The sequence below is a fragment of the Cannabis sativa genome, chromosome 6, assembly GCF_029168945.1.
Source record: "Cannabis sativa cultivar Pink pepper isolate KNU-18-1 chromosome 6, ASM2916894v1, whole genome shotgun sequence".
Classification (NCBI taxonomy): Eukaryota; Viridiplantae; Streptophyta; class Magnoliopsida; order Rosales; family Cannabaceae; genus Cannabis; species Cannabis sativa.
In genome coordinates, this window is record NC_083606.1 from 73,588,485 (window position 1) to 73,608,406 (window position 19,922).

General features: G+C 35.2%; 1 protein-coding gene, 1 non-coding gene and 1 pseudogene across 2 annotated transcripts; 2 read left to right on the plus strand and 1 right to left on the minus strand.

The window, feature by feature from the left end:
• Positions 1-4,596: 4,596 nt before the first annotated feature.
• Positions 4,597-4,702, plus strand: LOC115724301 (small nucleolar RNA R71). The gene has a single exon (XR_004013099.2). It is a non-coding gene; the product is annotated as a small nucleolar RNA R71 (small nucleolar RNA).
• A 3,860-nt stretch (positions 4,703-8,562) lies between these two features.
• On the minus strand, positions 8,563-11,766 carry LOC133038941 (silicon efflux transporter LSI2-like; annotated as a pseudogene).
• A 1,916-nt stretch (positions 11,767-13,682) lies between these two features.
• On the plus strand, positions 13,683-14,593 carry LOC133038945 (histone H3.2-like). The gene has a single exon (XM_061117643.1). The coding sequence runs from the start codon at positions 13,957-13,959 to the stop codon at positions 14,338-14,340; it is 384 nt and encodes a 127-aa protein (XP_060973626.1). The 5' UTR covers positions 13,683-13,956; the 3' UTR covers positions 14,341-14,593.
• The last annotated feature ends 5,329 nt before the right edge of the window (positions 14,594-19,922 follow it).

The following is a 19,922-nucleotide window of genomic DNA, read 5'->3' on the forward strand; positions in this document are numbered from 1 at the left end:
TAGTTTTTATGTGTTGAACTGCATAAGTTAAATTATTTGTCTATTGAAATATTATTTGTGATGTATTATTATGAATGTGTACATAGTACTGAGAATGTGTGGTATGGACACAATATGAGTTTGTGAATCGATATATATTATAGTTGGTACGATTTGTATATTGTATGTTGTATGTTGTATGATGTATGTGGTGTGTTGTATGTTGTATGTTGTATGCTAACGTCTCAAGTACAAATGAGGGGCCATGGTGGGGTATGATACGGGGTAAGGCCGTTGAATGTAGAGATACCCTACCCTACATTTGTCTGATTCGTGTATGACATTGTTATAGTGGGGTATGATACAGTGATGTTACTGTTGAATATAGAGATACCCTATCCTATAACAATGGTAGGGCTATGTTGCGAAAATTATTAATTACTACGCAAGTGCACGCAATCAAGTAGTATACTCACGCAAGTGAGGTCGAACCACAGGGAATTGGATTAATTACTACTAAACTATACTTATAATTCTATTTGGCAAATCAAAAGTATTTATGATTAAAAAAGGAAGAAAGAAATTCAAGAAACTTAAAGAAACAAGTGAATATTAATCAAGATGAGAGAATAGGGAGACGAATCCTGTTGTTAAGTTACCAATGTTAATGTCTAATTGCTATCCTTCTCTTGAAGTGAATGACAGATTATGAATTAACCTAGCTCTTTTCAGATCTTCTAGGTTCTAAATCTCATGCTCTCTAATTAATCTCTTAATTAAACTAACATGAAATCAACATTAAGCAATAATCTAAATGTCACAAAGGCTATGTAAATACTTTCGTTTCACATCAAAACCTAGACTATCCAATTTTAGCATTCTCAATTCTCACTTTTCAGATTTTGAATTGAGATCATAAAATATGTAAAAGGTGATCAATCTTGCACATGGAAATTAAACACAAATATGAATAGTATTCACAATCAAGATGGAGGAATGACAATTAATCATTAACTAGGAAAAACTTAAACAACATTCATCATTCTCCCTAAATAGGAGTTTAGTTCAAAACATCCATAATCAAATCCATAATTAACATTGAAATAGAAAAGAACATAGAAAGATTAAAGAGAAGAGAAAGAACTAGTTGAAGCAATTGATCCGGGTCGCCACACGCCGCTCTTCTAGCCTCCTCCTTTGTTTCTAGGGTTCTAATTCTGAATAATCCCTAATTTTCACGAACCCTCACTATTTAAACCAATTCTCATCTTTAAAATTCGTGAAATTACGAAACTGCCCAAAAATCCCGTCCATCGGGGTCCCCGTCGCGACCGGCAAAGCCCCGTCGCGACGGCGTTAAACTTTGAAACTTCGAGATCCTCTCTCGCGGTTCCCGTCGCGGCGGCATGTTCCCGATCGCGGCGGCATGTTCCCGATCGCGGCGGAACGGACGGCGACACAAACTTTGGTTTTTCTTCTCGATTCTTTCACCACTTTTCCTCAATTCTTGTACATACTTTCTTTAAACACCTAAGGACCTGAAACAAAAGAATCAAGCGTAAAATAGCCCTAAAACTAGAAACAAGAGTGAAAACTAACTGAAAATACGACCCGAAACTTAGACTAATTTTAGCCTAACAAATTCCCCCAAACTAGATTCTTACTCGCCCCCGAGTAAGGTAAAAAAAAAAAAAAAAAAAAAACTAACTACGCTGTCAGATAATCACTACGCTGCTGACTCATGCTCTGTTTTCTTCCAACAATTAACTCAGATGCTCAATTTATAACACTATGTACAACTGCAAAAATTTATTCAAATGTGAAACATTGCTATAAAAGTTTTACTCTTTCCAACGGTTCCACGGCTTAGATAATTCATAAGCTTGCATGCTTACCTTTCTCCACTAATGTTGACAGTATTCTTTGGAATCATTAGGTCTTTTCAAGGCTTTGGGTAATATGGCTCAGATATTCAGGGATAGGCAAAAGACAATTTTGGCTCAAGATATCATAAGCACACAAACAGAACCCATAAGCTTCTTACTTTTCTTTTTTCTAAGATCCCATAATATTCCCGAATTTACCAAGATTGATAGAAGACATCTCTATTATTTTTCAACATCCTTTGAAAAAAAATTTCTCTTTTTTTTTCACACATATTTTTACTTTTTATTGTGTTTTTTTTTCATCATATTCCATTTTTTTTCAGTGACATTGAATTACACAATTTTTTTTTTCTTCTCAATCTTACAAGTTTTTCTCCCTCTCACTATTTCTTCACACTAAATGTTTCTCCTCCCCCAAACTAATTATGTAGCTTATGATATCATGGATAAAATGGTGAAGAAAAATTAATAGTGTGGTTGCAATTTTTTTTTTTAAATCGATGGGTGAAAAACATAACAGGTTTAGGCTCAAAAGGTTAACTAGGGATACACATTATTACGGTAGGCTTGAAAGGCTCAAACTATCCAACAAATGCCTAAGTCATATTCCAATTGAACACTATCAAGGATTTCGTCTCAAAAGAATAAACATGCAAGTTCTAAGCTATCCTGTCAATCTTACCACAAACCATCGTAAAACAATTATAACAATTTTCACAGATTGAGTATTTGCAGATAAACACAGGTTTCTATGCATCCAAACTAATCCAAAGAGTTAGCATAATCAAGCACACAGTTATTTTATAATTTCAGATCACATCACACTAATCAGCAGTATACAACTATCGTCAAGCTTATTGCCATTCCTTAACTAAAATAAAAAAAAAACTAAAATAGATAATTAAAATGCAGAAATTAAAGTGCAGAATTTAAAAATTTTAAGTCTCTCCCCCCAAACTAAATATGACATTGTCCCCAATGTGCTATTATACTCAAGGTGAGAAGGACTTACCTGAACCCCCATCAGAAGGGGTTGGGCGGACCCTTTTCATCCAAAAGAGCCCTCGTACTAAATGAAGAAAATTTACCACCAATCGTGTTGATTTCAGAGTTTCGCACAAGAGTAAGCTCACCTTCAGAACTACCACACATCAATCTTTTCCAATGACGCCGAATCGTTCGAAGTCGCTCTTTAGGCTTTGCTTTCTTCTTATCAGCTTTAACAAAAGAACCCTTCACCATCTCAATCTTGCAACATGTAGGAATGTCGGTTGGGGCAAAAACATTAAAATTGACCTCTTCATCTTGCACTCTCAACTTTAACTCTCCCTTTTGAACATCTATTAATGCTCGGCTTTGTGGCTAAGAATGGTCTTCCCAAAATAATGGGAATAGTTGAATCTTCCTCCATATCAAGAATTAGGAAATCGGCGGGGGAAGATAAACTTACCAACCTTCACCAAGACATCTTCAATTATCCCACGAGGATGAGTCAAAGAACGATCCGCTAGTTGTAAAGTCAACATTGTGGGCTTTGCTTTTCCCAATCCTAGCCTTTTGAAGACAGACAAGGGCATTAGATTAATGCTTGCTCCCAGATCACATAGAGCTTTAGTTTCCACCGAACCCCCTATAGAGCATGGAATATTAAAACTACCCGGATCTTTAAGCTTGGGCGGTAGTTTCTTTTGCAAAATGGCGCTACACTCCTCAGTTAATGCCACTGTTTCATAGTCCTCCAATTTTCTCTTCTTAGACAATATCTCCTTCATGAACTTCACATAACGAGGCATTTGTTCCAAGGCTTCGGCAAAAGGAATGTTGATGTGTAATCTTTTGAAGACCTCTAGAAATTTTGTGAACTGCTTGTCTAGATTGGTCTTTCGGAGTCTTTGAGGATAGGGTATTTTCACATGATGATCAATATTGATTGGTGGAGGCTTGTTGTGGTGGTGCCGGACTATCGGTAATCTTCTTATTCTGATGATGCTTCGAGTTGGTGCTGTTTGATCTTTAATCTCTTCATCCACCTTTGGTTGTATCATCTCGGTGCCCATCATATTTCTTTCCACTCCTTAAGGAAATTGCTTTACATTGTTCTCTTCCTTTTGCATCATTAGTGCTAGGCGAATTTCCTTGAGCTTGTTTTTCCACTTGAGTAGCCAATTGTTCCATTTTAGTTTCTAGAGTTTTAATAGAGGCTCTAGTTTCCATCATGAATTGGAGCAATAAATCAGCTTGGATAGTGGAGCCTCCACTAGAACTTTGTTGTTGCAGCTGTTGTTGGTTTTATTGGGGCTGGTTTCTCTGCTGGTAGAACCCCTATTGGTTGTGCCCATAATTATTGTTTTGGGAATAGTTTCCAATGGCTTTTGCTTGATCTATTGGCAAATCATCCACATCTGCCTGACACTCAGAAAAGTGATGGGGACCTCCACATATCTCACAAACCACTTGAGCTTGTTTGGCTTGCACTGCGATCAGCTTTGTTAAGGCCTCAACCTGAGCTGTCAGCTTTGTAATGGCATCAACCTCTAACACACCAGCTACCTTCTTAGATTGACTCCTTTCAGTTGGCCACTGCTGGTTGTTTAGAGCCATCTCCTCCAATAGATCATACGCCTCATTAGCACTCTTTCTCATAAAGGCTCCGCCAGCTGCTGCATCTATTAGAGTTCTAGTGTTACCAACCAACCCGTTATAGAAATTATGAACCAGCATCCACTTCTCAATACCATGATGAGGAAACTTTCTGATTAAGTCCTTGAACCTCTCCCAAGACTCATAGAGAGACTCATTCTCTTGTGACAGAAATTGTTGATCTCTCCCTCGCGGCTTAGCGTACTTTCTTTGGGGAAAGAACTTAGACGTAAATTTAGTTGCTAAGTGTCTGTCCATGTTGCTATGGAATTTGGTGGCAAGGAGATTAACCAACTCTTGGCTCTTTCTCTAAGTGAGAATGGAAACAGTCTCAAACGAATGGCATCATCACTAACTCCATTGACTTTAAAAGTCTCACAAAGTTCCATGAAGTTCGAGAGATGCAGATTAGGATCTTCAGAAGGGAGGCCACCAAACTGAACTGAAGACTGCACCATTTGAAGTATGGCAGGTTTGATCTCAAAGTTATTCGCATCCACTTATAGGCGGGCTCCTCGATACATGACTGCACTCCCGTCAGAGTAGGGAGAATGTAATCTCTCAAGCTACGGTCATTAGCTTGGTCTTCCACGGCACCACCATTATTGTCGTTATTTACAACATTCGCATTCACATTAGCAGCCATGATTTCTGTTGTTTCAGCAATTGCTGAAACTCTTTCTTGCCTCTTGTTCTTTCGGTTTCTCCTACAAGTTTTCTCGATTTCAGGATCAACTGGTAATATGACTGCTTGTCCTTGACGGCGCATACACTAGGATTCCTGAAATAGATAAAGAAAATATTGCAAGAAAAAGATTAGTAATTAGCAAGAAAAATAAACCAAAGTAGAAGTTAGTATAATTTTGGGTAATATTAATCTTTATACAATTCCCCGGCAACGGCGCCAAAAACTTGTTGCGAAAATTATTAATTACTACGCAAGTGCACGCAATCAAGTAGTATACTCACGCAAGTGAGGTCGAACCACAGGGAATTGGATTAATTACTACTAAACTATACTTATAATTCTATTTGGCAAATCAAAAGTATTTATGATTAAAAAAGGAAGAAAGAAATTCAAGAAACTTAAAGAAACAAGTGAATATTAATCAAGATGAGAGAATAGGGAGACGAATCCTGTTGTTAAGTTACCAATGTTAATGTCTAATTGCTATCCTTCTCTTGAAGTGAATGACAGATTATGAATTAACCTAGCTCTTTTCAGATCTTCTAGGTTCTAAATCTCATGCTCTCTAATTAATCTCTTAATTAAACTAACATGAAATCAGCATTAAGCAATAATCTAAATGTCACAAAGGCTATGTAAATACTTTCGTTTCACATCAAAACCTAGACTATCCAATTTTAGCATTCTCAATTCTCACTTTTCAGATTTCGAATTGAGATCATAAAATATGTAAAAGGTGATCAATCTTGCACATGGAAATTAAACACAAATATGAATAGTATTCACAATCAAGATGGAGGAATGACAATTAATCATTAACTAGGAAAAACTTAAACAACATTCATCATTCTCCCTAAATAGGAGTTTAGTTCAAAACATCCATAATCAAATCCATAATTAACATTGAAATAGAAAAGAACATAGAAAAATTAAAGAGAAGAGAAAGAACTAGTTGAAGCAATTGATCCGGGTCGCCACACGCCGCTCTTCTAGCCTCCTCCTTTGTTTCTAAGGTTCTAATTCTGAATAATCCCTAATTTTCACGAACCCTCACTATTTAAACCAATTCTCATCTTTAAAATTCGTGAAATTACGAAACTGCCCAAAAATCCCGTCACTGGGGTCCCCGTCGCGATTGGCAAAGCCCCCGTCGCGACGGGGTTAAACTTTGAAACTTCGAGATCCTCTCGCCGATTCCCGTCGCGGCGGCATGTTCCCGCCGCGGCTGGAACGAGCGACGACACAAACTTTGGTTTTTCTTCTCGATTCTTTCACCACTTTTCCTCAATTCTTGTACATACTTTCTTTAAACACCCAAGGACCTGAAACAAAAGAATCAAGCGTAAAATAGCCCTAAAACTAGAAACAAGAGTGAAAACTAACTGAAAATACGACCCGAAACTTAGACTAATTTTAGCCTAACAGGCTACATAGGCCCAGGTTATTATATGGGCAGATTAGGCCCAGGATATTGTAGGGCTAGGCTAGGCCCAAGTTATGTAAGTAATGGCTATGATATGCCAATGTTATGGTAAAGACATGATATGATTGAAATAAGTTTTATATGTTATTGCTATGATTGTGCTATGAGTATGATGTTAGGGTTGTGATCCCTACATATATGTAATGGTTTCGTTTAGTACAAATTATATGGTATATGATATAGCTTTCCATATATGAAGTTATTTAAATTACAATTATTAGCTAAGGCATATAATTTTGTTAAGACTGGATACGTTAATGTTATAAAGAATCGTATTATTGTGAATTTTAAGATATGTTTAGTGTATTGTATGCTATTGTATGTTAAGCATTTTCTTACTGGGCTTTTAGCTCACCCCCCTTACTTTCCCCCTACAGGCAATAGACAGGGAACATTGAATGTAAGTTTGATGAGCTAGGTCAGTTTTGGTATGTATACTGCGAGGGGCTATGGACGAGCAAACGGTCTAGAACGCCGGTGGAGCCTTGGTTTTGTTTGTTTGTTTTTTTTTTTTTAATAATAAAGTAATCTGAGCTCAGTGGGATGTTATAAATTTATTTATTTTTTTTAAGAAAAATACACTCAACTACTTATTTTGTTTCAATATGAATGATCATTCACCTTTTTGCATATTTATTGTAAAACCCTCTGTGTATTTTCAAACAGATTTGAATCTTTTTAATTAATGCATCAAAATTAGCACTTCGTAAAATAAAGCAAAATATTGGGGCGTTACATAACTTTTAGGACAAAGGTCGTTGAGCCTTGCTCAAGCTTTGTGTGTGATATTCTTCTTCTTCTTCTTCTTTAGCTTTCTTGTAATCTTGATGAAATACTTTTATTTTTATTTTGAGTATTTTGATTGTAATTCTCATATTCTCTCTTGTAATGAGAACTTTTCCAACACTCATTTCAAAGAGGATGGATAGAAAGAAGAGAAAGATGAATTTAAAAGAGACACAACACAATAGAGAGAGAGAGAGAGAGAGAGAGAGAGAGAGAGAGAGAGAGAGAGAGCGGGATTGGGAAATTGTATTGAGCAATATTGTCGATTATGTTGGCTCGGGTTAGTGAGTTAATGAGTGTTGAGAGATTACACCATGAATTAGGGCTGTACAAAAAAATTTGTAAACCGCCTAAACCGAATAACCCGCCCAAACCAAACCGAAAAAACCGATAAAAATTACAAACCGAAATAACCCGAAAAAATTACAAACCGCCCAATCTGTTAATTGGGCGGGTTGAAAATAGGTCCAACCCGCCCAATTAAACCGACCAACCCGATTTTGCACTTTTATTTTTTATTTTTTTAAACTTTTTAGTTTTTATTATATATAATATAAATGATTAAATATATAATAATATAAAGTTATATACTTAATTATTAGTTTTAAAGTCATATATATGGTATTGTACTTTGGTGGAATGTGATATTTTTAAAATTTTTGTTAATTTTAACTTTAAAACTAAAAAAAAAAAAAAATTTGGCCGGTTCGGGCGGGTTAACCCGACCAAACCGTTGGTCGGTTTATAGAATTTTTTTTTAAAATTGGGCGGGTTGCACTTAAATTTTAGCAACCCGAACTTTAGATTGGGTTAGAAAATATATAAGATAAACCGCCCAAACCGACCGATGTACAACCCTACCATGAATGACATACAATGATTATTTCCTCGTAGCTTTTGAGATTGTTATCTCTAATTCTCATTATTAATAAAAATTGGTGGCAATGCTTTTAAATTGGAGTATGACCAAGTTCACATTAAACTTAAGATCGTAACTAGTATAAATCTCGTGTATTGTTGTGTCTAGAAGCTATCTAGATTCATCTGTATTATTTTTCTGGTTTAATGTGTTGGTTGGTTTTTTTTGTTATTTGTTTAAGTGTGATCTTGAAATTGGAATTACAAAGGTTAATTCTTATGTATTAGAGCTAAATTTCCTACACGTCTACTCTGCTCAAGTGCTACAAACCCTTATTATCAATCCAATTGCATTCGTAGCCTCAGTTACTCATCTCCACCATTGATTGCTAAGAAAACTCAAGGTGAATCCAAAGAAGCTGCATCAAAGAATCCATTGTCGGCGGACCTATGGCTGTACAACAGAACGAGCTGAAAGAATGGCGAAGTCACTGCTTCCAAACTCATCCACATTGCCCATGCTCGCGTCTATGTTACTTTTGATATTCTCTACATGTCTTTCTCTTTCATCTTTTCTTGACAACTTTTGTATCCTTTAGATATTAATTAGAATGCTAGCTATTTGGGTTTTTTCACTTTGGAAGAGAGTTGGCACTAATAATGCAGTGTGAGCTATGGGATATTGAACATGGGAATGCTTGCCTTGCCTCATATATAGGATCAAAGTGTGGAGTTTTGCAAGGATAACTTGGGTCTTGGTGAAACAAATCAGATATTTTTTGATATCTTTTTCTATGTGATATTGGTTTTGTAATATCTAGTATAAATATATTATTATTTAGTATATTATTGTACATTATAATATTTTATTATTGCACTAAATGGGATATACATATTATTGATTAACTCTAGTATAAATATATTATTTATTTAGTATATTATTGTACATTATAATATCTAGTATAATGTGGCATTTCCAGTGAAAGTTCTTGCAAAATTTGTCTTGTTCACTCACAATATGAACTGAAAAAATGAACTCTCTATGTAAGTTCGTTTAAGATTGTGTAGATTACTTTTTTCATTTATAAATGTAGTATTCAAATAATGTGTCTCTTAAATAACTGAGGTAATCTCAGTCTACAATATCTTTCCATTTTTGAATATTAAAGCTCATTTTTTCCCATGCAGAAGTGGTGAAAAACCCAATATGTCTTGTGGTCTTATTTTTTGAGTAAATTTCTTGAAAGAAGAAGAAATGCACAATATTTGATGAGGCTGATCTATTCTTTCATTTAACAATTAATACAGTTGCAAAGATAACTAAAGAAAGATTAAACATCTTTCCAGTGTGGTATATCATCAGCCAATTATACTCACACATTAATTTCTACTTACAATTACACTAACAAAGGACTTATTAACCTTAATTAGCTCTATATATCAACCCCTTATGAGGAGGGTGAGGCCAATAGTTGTGACAATGATTGTGGATGGAAGACCAAACTTGAGATGAGTCCAGAAAGAGAGTGTGTAGTTGAAAGATGGATCAGCTAGACGAGCTTGCTCACACACGATTAGATTAGCAGCCGAACCAGGTAGCGACAAGTTTCCAGCAACTGTGCTCACCCACCCTAAGATAAGCCATGATTTTTTCACTTCATGTGGCGATATAGCTGCTGCCATGGCTGCTACTCTTCCTCCAAGTAGAAGCACAGTTGGTACATTTGAAGCAAGATTTGAGAGGACAAGTATGGCAACTGAAAGTACTACCATTCCTGAAACATGATCAATCTTACAATAAGGCTTTATCATGTTCCAGAGAGTGGTTGGTATTCCAGTTTTGTTAAATCCTTCTACAGTAATAAACATTCCACAAAAGAGTAGCAAGAGAGAGTAAGAAACCTTTTCAAGGCACGGCCCTGCATCTTTGAAATCAATCACAATTAGGAGAAGAGATGCTGTAATCACAGTCCAAGACATGTTCAAACCCATCAGTAGCCCAATCACCATACCAGCAGTGACAAGGTAAACACACCTACTCTTCCATCCAAATCTTCCATTCTTTCCCTCCAAAGATTGAGAAGATGAGTTTACTTCTGAAACAGGACAATTTGAAGTAGTGATTTCCTCATCTTTGTTAGAAGACAAGACCCTCCAATACATGCATAAGAGAATTGAGATATTGACAGTGACACCAACTAGCATGGGAGGAAGGAGTCCCAATAGAAATTGTCCGAAAGAAATTTTGCTTTGTATGGCAATCACCAAGTTTTGTGGATTGCCAATAGGAGTTGCAGCAGAGCCAATGTTTGCACTTGAGGCCAAGGCCAACAAGAAAGGATGGGGTGGAACATTACTTTGCTTTGCAGTTCTCAAAACAAACTCTGTTAGGACAATGCAAGTGGTGTCATTAGTAAACAATGCACTTAACAGAGCAAAAATTATGCAGATTCTGCAAACCACATCTTTCGGACCTTTAGACTTCCATGAAAGCAAATGAGCGATATACTTAAACATGTCAGCTTTGTCAAGATAGATACCAAGACCATGGTTCCAAAAAGAAATCCAAGGACTGAGAGATCAATGGCATCATATGCTTCATCTGGAGTGATGACCTTAAAGATGATCATAAGTATGGCTCCAAGGAGGGATCCTGCTGTTCTGCCTATAGGTAGTAATGGAAGTGAAGGGAATACTGCTAACACCCAGAAAATTACAAATGAAATCGAACCTAGCACTACCTTCTCCGTAGATGCTAACTCTAACGCCATTTCTGAAACTAGAAAAACTTAAAAGAAAGAGTTCAAATCATCAATTGGCCGGTTTGGAACGATATATAGAAGCTACTTGCAACTCATGCATTGGTACGTTATATATAATATTCAAAATTTAAAAGTATATATATAAAGGCTCAAAAAACAATGGTCAAATAAGGACATTTTTAATCTGAATAAATTAAAATACAAATAAAAAAAAAAGCACAGCTTTCCAAAAACATGAGAGAAAAAATATATATATATATATTGATATGATTTTGTCCCGTTATTAACAGATTGTAATTCGTGATGTATGACAGCCGTCAAGAAGTTATTTGATCTCACAGCTGAGATTGATTTAGGAGTAATTAGGGTTAAAAAGTAAAAACGTACCCTGACACTCATTTAATGTACCTTGAGACCCATCTAATGTACCACAGAATACATTTCGTGAAAGTACATCACGCGATAAAATCATATCCCTATATATATGTTACTTTTTTGTTGCCAAAATAAATAAATAATTATTGTTAATTTGAAAATAAAGACAACTAGGATTATGATTAATTGAGGTAGTTTATGCCCTAGTTAGGGTAATTATCTTCAATATTTACATGTATTAATGTGTTTTTATTTAGGGTAAATATTATTTTGGACTCTATGTTTTACAAAAGTTACCAATTAGACCTTGTGTTTTGTTAAATAACAAAATGGACCATGTATTTTCTAAAATAGTACAAATAAGACTCTGAATTGATTTTTTGTCAAAATAAAGTTTAATTATAATCCGATATAAAAGTGTTATGAACAAATTGTTTACATTTTTTGTATTTGTTCGTATTAAGCATTGTCTTCAAGTTGGTTGTATTAAATTGTCAAAAATTAAGCTCAGGGTCCTACTTTTACTGTTTTAGAAAATATATGATCCATTTTGTCATTTAACAAAACACATGGTCCAATATGTAACTTTTGCAAAACACAGGGTCAAAAATAGTATTTACCATTTTATTTATGTACTAATTATGTATAAAATAATTAATGATGTCACATAAAAAAACACATACGTTACAATTTAATTAGATATATATATAATTAAATGAAGAATGTTAATGTATATATAGCTTTATTCTTTGCATAACATATGTAGTGTTTTGATTATATAAATGGGCATGAATCGAGGAGTGAAGTCGCGTGTTCTTTTCTTGCTCCATTGAAAGGATTGGGGGTTCCCCATGCTGGTCGGCCGATGGTGACCTTGCGTGAGCATAGATCCTTGAGCTCTGAGAAGAATTCCCTAAGTCTCGATCTGAGTTCCTATTTCTGGTATTGATGGTGATAAAGAGCATTTGGTGAATTGCCTATTTTCGTGAATGAGGCACAGGGCTCTGCATCAGCTCTCGAAAACTCTGTGATTTTCAATTTGGAAAAGGAAGTAGAGGAACGTAAATTATGATTTAGATCATCAATATTTACCTTACCAAGTTTCATAATTTCAATTTTAATGTCAACTTGGAAAATTGAAATAAAGAAGTTTAGTTTTAACATTATTATTAATGTATATTTCTTTTATTTTAAAAGTATATGCCTTTTTTTTTGAACTTACTAAATATCTTAACAATTTTAATTGGGAAATTTACATGGTATACTAACTTTTGCCATTTTTTTACAAAAATACTGTCAGGCGGTATTTTTTACTTCTTTACTGTATTTTTTTATAAGTTTCATACTGCAGTATACTGTCTTAAGTTTTCACTGGTGTTTTAGTGGTGTTTTACTAGTGTTCTACTGTTGTTTTGAGTTGTTCTGTTTTGTGTTTTACTGGTGTTTTATAAAAACACAGTATTTTTGAAAAAATTTCCGTGTGACAGTATTTTTGTAAAAGTTAACCAAAATTCCAGTATTTTTGTAAATTTCCCTTTTAATTTAAGATTTTTTTATTTATTATTTTTTTTAATGTATGAGTTGAATGTCAAAAATGTTAGGAAAATTTACATAGTATACTAATTTTTGCTATTTTTTTACAAAAATATTGTCAGACGGTATTTTTTACTTTTTTACTGTATTTTTTTATAAGTTTCATACTGCAGTATACTGTGTTATGTTTTCACTCGTGTTTTACTGGTGTTCTACTGTTGTTTTGAGTTATTCTGCTTTGTGACAAAACTTACTTGTTCATCTTATCTATTACTTTCCATAGCACTCTCTCATATATATCTTGACACATAAATTCATACATAAATCATAACAAAACATCATCATCATAAATTAGATTTATAATCCGAGTGCAAGTCATTATTTACGTGTCATTTTCTTATTAGTATATTGAAATTAATTTTTAAATAAATCAGGGACTGCCATGTTACCATTGACTTGATACTTAATAGTCAGGTACTTATAAAAATTCTAAAAAAATATAACTTATTAATTATTATTACTGTTAAAAATTATATTTAAATATTTATGTAATTAAACTATAATTAGGTTTTTACATCACTAATTTTTGTTGTTGTTATTTTAAATATTTAATATATTTGCTTAAATAAAAAAATCAATATTACTATTACAGGAAAAAAAATGTTAATACATTTGCATGTATTTTCCTCCTTTCCTATATATTTTTAAAATCAGAAATTACAAATTTTAGCGCGCTTAAACAAAAAATTTGAAAACCCGCCAAAACTTTTAATTTGATTGAAGATCCGCATGAACACACTAAAATGAATCTACACCGTCCATTAAGAATAAATCAACGCTCAAGATTCATCCTCTTCATTTCACCACTACTATAAATACCAAACTCAAATCCCACACTTTCCACAACAAACTCCATTTTCTCTTCCAATTTTCCCGAGAAACAAACAACTCAACTTCATCCCCTCAATGGCTCGTACCAAGCAAACAGCAAGAAAATCCACCGGAGGAAAGGCTCCAAGGAAGCAACTGGCAACCAAGGCGGCAAGAAAGTCTGCTCCAGCCACCGGAGGAGTGAAAAGGCCACATCGATTCAGGCCAGGAACCGTTGCATTGAGAGAGATCAGAAAGTACCAGAAGAGTACTGAGCTTTTGATCCGAAAGCTTCCGTTCCAGAGATTGGTGAGAGAAATCGCTCAGGATTTCAAGACCGATCTTCGATTCCAATCCAGCGCTGTGTCTGCTCTTCAAGAGGCTGCGGAGGCTTACTTGGTCGGTGTGTTTGAAGATACTAATCTCTGTGCGATCCACGCTAAGAGAGTTACAATCATTGTTGGAAATTATTTGTTCTAACCAACACACTTAAAGAAACAAGTTAATACTAGTGCAAAAGTGATATTTTTAAAAATTTCTACACTTTCTGTTTCAGGCCCAATGTTAAAAGCCCAACAAGTTAAAGATCACACACACAAAGAACCAATAAAGGTTCGGATCACACTAATCAATTCCAAAGAGAAACAAAGTTTCTCTCTCCAATCAAGCACCCTTTCTTTGATACATATATACCTTCGGTCAAACCAACAAAAAACCAAGTCAAAACTCCCTTTTTCACAGTATTGGTTCGGCCCAAATAATCAAAGGCAGCCCAATTCAATATTCTCTCTTCAATCAAATCAAAAGGACAGCCCCTTTTTCTCAATTAATAGTTCGGCCCACAAGACTAAAGAAACCCTATGTCTTAACCCTAATATATAATGTAATGACACAAACCCTAATATTCACTATCACGGCAGCCACACTTTCTCAAAGAAATATTTAAAATATTTCAAACTCTATTCTCTCTTTCCTTCTAACGGCAGCAAAGAAAATTTTTGGGTTAGGGTTACAAAAATTTTCCTTTCTCTTGTTCTTCTTCTTTTGGTCTTAGGGTTTCTAGGGTTCTAAAACTTTATTTTTCCTTCTTGCTTTCTCACAGCCGAATCTACTACTAGAGATTTCTTCAAGCTTTCTTCTTTTTCTCTACTAATGGCAGCAATGAAATGGTAAGGCTTTTTATCTCTTCTTTTTCTTACAGCAGCTAAGATTCTATGGGTTCTAATATTTTTCTTTTTCTTTCTTGTTACAGGTTCTAAGGTTAGGGTTCTTCAAGATATTTATTTTCTTCTTTGCAGCTTCTACCCGAACCAAGAACAACCCAAACAACCCACAAAGCTTCTACCCGAAACTATGCCTAGAAAACTTACTCACTCAAAACCGAACCCCAAAAAAACCCTCTCACCATCTCTTTGGCCGAAACACAACAAACCCGAAAATAGCAAGAACACTCAACATACACACAAATACAAATATGAACAATATAGAGATTAGGGTTAGAAATACAAACAGAAATGATAAAGATGGAGACACCAAATTTGATCTCGGAGTTCGCCCAAAACAACCGGCTACTTCTCCGTCAAGCCCTCAGCTTGATTCCACTAATCATCAAACAAAGGTTACACTTTTGATTTACAACAGTTTGTATTTCTCTCTGTTTTTCTCTCTTTTGATACTAACAAAAACTCTCTTTTTCTTTTACATGAACACTCTAGGAGGAGCTCACATGGAGATGACAACTCACAGCAAAGAGGCTCTCTTTTTACTTTGTTGTTATTTCTGATGTTGTTCTCTGTTGTTGTATCTCTCTGGTTGTGACTCTTTATTTTGCTCTGTATATTATTGCTTGTTGTATCTGAGAAAAGCACCTCCTTTTATATACTGTTCTGTGATCTGATCTAGGGCAGAGCCCTAGTGATATTTGTAACTGTTTTTATAACTGCTTCAGTTGTAACTGTCTTTGTAACTGTCTTTATGTTCTTTAGTCTTGATATTTGTTGTATCTGATGTAAGGGTATATTTGTCAAACCCTGTGATTAGTGTTATACAACTTAAGGGTAAATAAGTGAATCTGTAACAACAAATTCCACCCAGATTCTCTTATTTACCCAAGGATAGTTGATAATGCTATGAGGGCTTGAATGACCCCAAAGGTCAGTACCATTTGTTTATCCCTAGCAAGTTCAGTTTGAACTTAGCTAGGACAAACACCTTGGTCTTCATGTTTGTGACACCTCCTTGTGTCACCTTGTTTTTCTCTCTTGTATAGATCAAGTCACAAAATCCTTCCATTTGGTTTTGTGACTTTCTAAACGCAAGTATAACACATGTTGTCTTCTTTAAGTACCTTAAAATCCATATGATAATCAACCAATGTATCTTTCCAGTCAATACCATATACTTGCTAACAGCAACTATAGTATATGTTGTATCTGGTATGGTACTCAACATGAAATACATCTTTGAATCACTCCCATTAGAGTTGAGGGTCTTACTCATATCTTCCAACTCTTTAGTTATCTTACTGCATTTTTCTTTATGTCTAAAAGGCCACATATGTTTCACAACACTCCTTCCCTTGGGTTTTGGAACACAAACCCAAGTCTTCTCTTTACTCAAAGAGTATGTCTCTTCATCCATAGCACAGTTCCACTTCTTAGCATTTTTGCTCTTCATAGCTTCTCCACAACTTTCTGGTTTATTCTTCTGTCCTTGCAAAGCACTTACCAGTGCATAGGCAATGTCTTCATTCCAAATGTTGAAGCTATACTTAGGATTCTGTCTAGGTGCTCTTTTAACTTTGTCTCTAGTCAACTGGTAGTCTTCCAACTCCTCTGCTTGACTTTCCCTTAGGTTTCCTTGTTCTAACTGAACAATGATTTCTCCCTGTTCCACTTGAACAGTATTCTCTCCCTGTTCCACCTGAACAGTGTTCTCTCCCTGTTCAACCTGAACAGTGTTTTCTCCCTGTTCCACCTGAACAGTGTTTTCTCCTTGTTCATCACTTGGAGTAGTAGGTCTTAGATCAACGTTGATTGAGTTACCTGCATGGTTAGTACTAGGGCAAGAACCTAAAACATTTGGGTTAGTAGCAATGCATGGAAAAATATTTTCATCAAATATTGCATCTCTACTATTAATAGTTTTAAAACCTTTTTCTCGTACCCAAAGTCTATACCCTTTTGTTCCTTCTGAATATCCCAAAAATACACACTTTAGAACTCTAGGCTCTAACTTTCCATCTCCTTGGTGTGCATATGCTGCACACCCAAAAACTTTTAAGTGGGATAAATCTGGTGGTTTGCCGGACCATCTCTCTTCAGGGGTCTTTAACTCCACAACACTTGATGGACTTCGGTTTATCAAATAAGCTGCTGTGAGTACTGCTTCTCCCCAAAATCCCGTAGCTAACCCTGCTTGGAACATCATGCACTTGGCTTTATTTAAAATAGTCTTGTTCATCCTCTCAGCTACTCCGTTTTGTGGCGGGTTTAATCTTACAGTCTTATGCCTTTGAATGCCATTATTCCTGCAATACATGTTAAACAAATCGCTGCAGAACTCTAGACCGTTATCGGTCCTAAGAGTCTTAACTCTTTTGTTAGTTAAATTTTCTATTGAAATTTTCCATTCTTGAAATTTCGCAAAGGCATCATTTTTATGTTTCAAAAGAAAAACCCATACTTTCCTAGAGTAGTCATCCACAATGGATAGAAAATAACTACTCCCCCCATGAGTAGCTGTATTTTCTGGACCCCATAAATCAGCATGTATATATTCTAAAATTTCTTTAGAATTGGGTGTCCCAATTTTAAATTTAAGCCTATGATGCTTACCCAATGTGCAATGCTCACAAAAATCAACTTTACTTACTTTATCCTTGCATAAAAGATTTTGTTCACTCATAATTTGCAAACCTTTCTCACTCATGTGCCCAAGTCTTCTATGCCATAAGATTGCCTTAGAATCTTCAAGAGTTTCTGTTGTGTTGTGACAATGTGAAATTGGTTCTCCCTTTAGGTAGTATAAACCTCCTTCCTTGTAGCCTTTCATTATGGTCATTGAACCTTTGCTTAGTTTCATAGTACCTGTCTCAATCTTACTCACAACACCAAGGTCATCTAGCATACTTATAGAAATTAAATTTCTAGCTAAGTTAGGCACAAATCTTACACCTAAGAGTTCTTACAATACCATCATACATTTTAAAGCTCACATTACCTGAGCCTTCAATATGGCATGTTTGGTTGTTGCCTAAGATGACCTTCCCTCCTTTAGATTCCCTGAAATCAGAAAGTAAAGATCTATTATTAGTCATGTGAAAAGTGCATCCTGAATCTAAAATCCATTCTTCTTTGAATTTAGTTGCAGTAATGTAAACTTCTCCACTCTCATAGCCATCACTTAGATTGGCTTCATGCTTCTTTCCCTTTTCCTTTGAGAAATGATTTTCTCCCTGGTTTGAGTCACCATTGCTACCATCTGTTCTTCCTCTGTTACTTCTCTTCCAAAAATAACAGTCTCTTCTGATATGCCCCGGTTTACCACAGTGATAGCAGCCTTTAGGATCTTTCTGTCCTCTTGATGGAGACTTCCCATTTCCATATCTTCCACCCTTGGAAGAATCTTTGCTATTACTCCTTCCCCTATTGTTCCAAGGCTTCTTCTCATGAAGCCTTCCTCTACTCAAGTTCAGCTCACCATTAGAGCTCCCCAACTTGTCATTCTTCATCTCTAAGTCCATAGACTTTAGTGCAGAGATGACTTCATCTAGGGTAATCGAAGTTCTTCCATACTTTATTGCTATCTTTACATCCTTATAGGATTCCGGTAATGAGTTGAGAATGATGATTGCTTGGTTTTCATCACTCAACGCTTCTCCTTCTCCCGAGTTAGCCAACTCTATATGCATCTTCAGAAATTCATCTAAGTTGTCTTCAAGACTTTTAGATCTATTCATCTTGTAGCCAAAGATCCTTTCTTTTAGAAAGATCTTGTTTATTAGTGACTTTTGTTGGAATTGCACTTCCAACTTCCTCCATATCTTTGCAGGAGTTTCTTCCTTATCAACCAACCTAATGATTGCATCACTTAGGTTGAATATGATAATCCCAGTAGCTGTTTCAAGATACTCTTCTTGCTGTATCTTGGTTGTTCCTTTAGGCCATTCAATGGGTTCTTCAAGGACCCTCAACAGCTTCTGTTGTGCCAGTAGAGATCATATTCCTCCATATTCTGTAGTCACCTGATCCATCAAACTTATCAACATCAACTTTAAAATTACTCATATTGTATTTGTTAAAAAATCAAATTAGATAAAGGTTTAGAATGTCCTCCAAATCTCCAATATCTAATTCCTCCTCTTCATGTCCATCCTTGTGTTCTTGATTTTCAATATCTTTCAAACTTGCTTCTTTATTGTATTATTTTGAATCTCTTTGCGGAAATAACTTGGCTCTGATACCACTGTTGGAAATTATTTGTTCTACCAACACACTTAGAGAAACAAGTTAATACTATATGCAAATTGGTATTTTTCTAAAATTTTATTTTTTTATGCGTCCACAAAATAATTGGTATTATTAAAAATAACAATTGCAATAATTTTCAGGCCCAAACACAAGAGCCCAACAAGAAGTCTTACCAATCAAAATTATATATCACTCAAGGGAACCACTTTATGGTTCGGCCCCAAAAGGAATCAGCCCAAAGAGAAGCTTTCTCTCTCCAATCAAGGTCAATTCCTTTTCTCACTTAATATATGTTTCGGTCAAACTAGAGTCAAACTATGACTCTCCACTTTCACACTAAAATTCGGCCCAACAAGAGAAAAATGGCCCACCTAAATAAAACCCTAAAGATCCAATAAACTCAATATAAAAGATATATTATTCACAAACCCTAAAACATAACCACACACGGAAAAAATAAAATATTTATTATTACATTTTTCTCCAAAATGGATGCTCTTCAATCTCAAGATTCCTAGGAATAACAAATTCAAAGCTATTCCTAGGTGTAACGAAACTCTCTTCTTCTTCCGTTATATTATCGGGGATAGG

Coding starts and splice junctions, on each gene's coding strand:
- LOC133038945 (XM_061117643.1), top strand. CDS start 13,957: ATGGCTCGTACCAAGCAAACAGCAAGAAAATCCACCGGAGGAAAGGCT.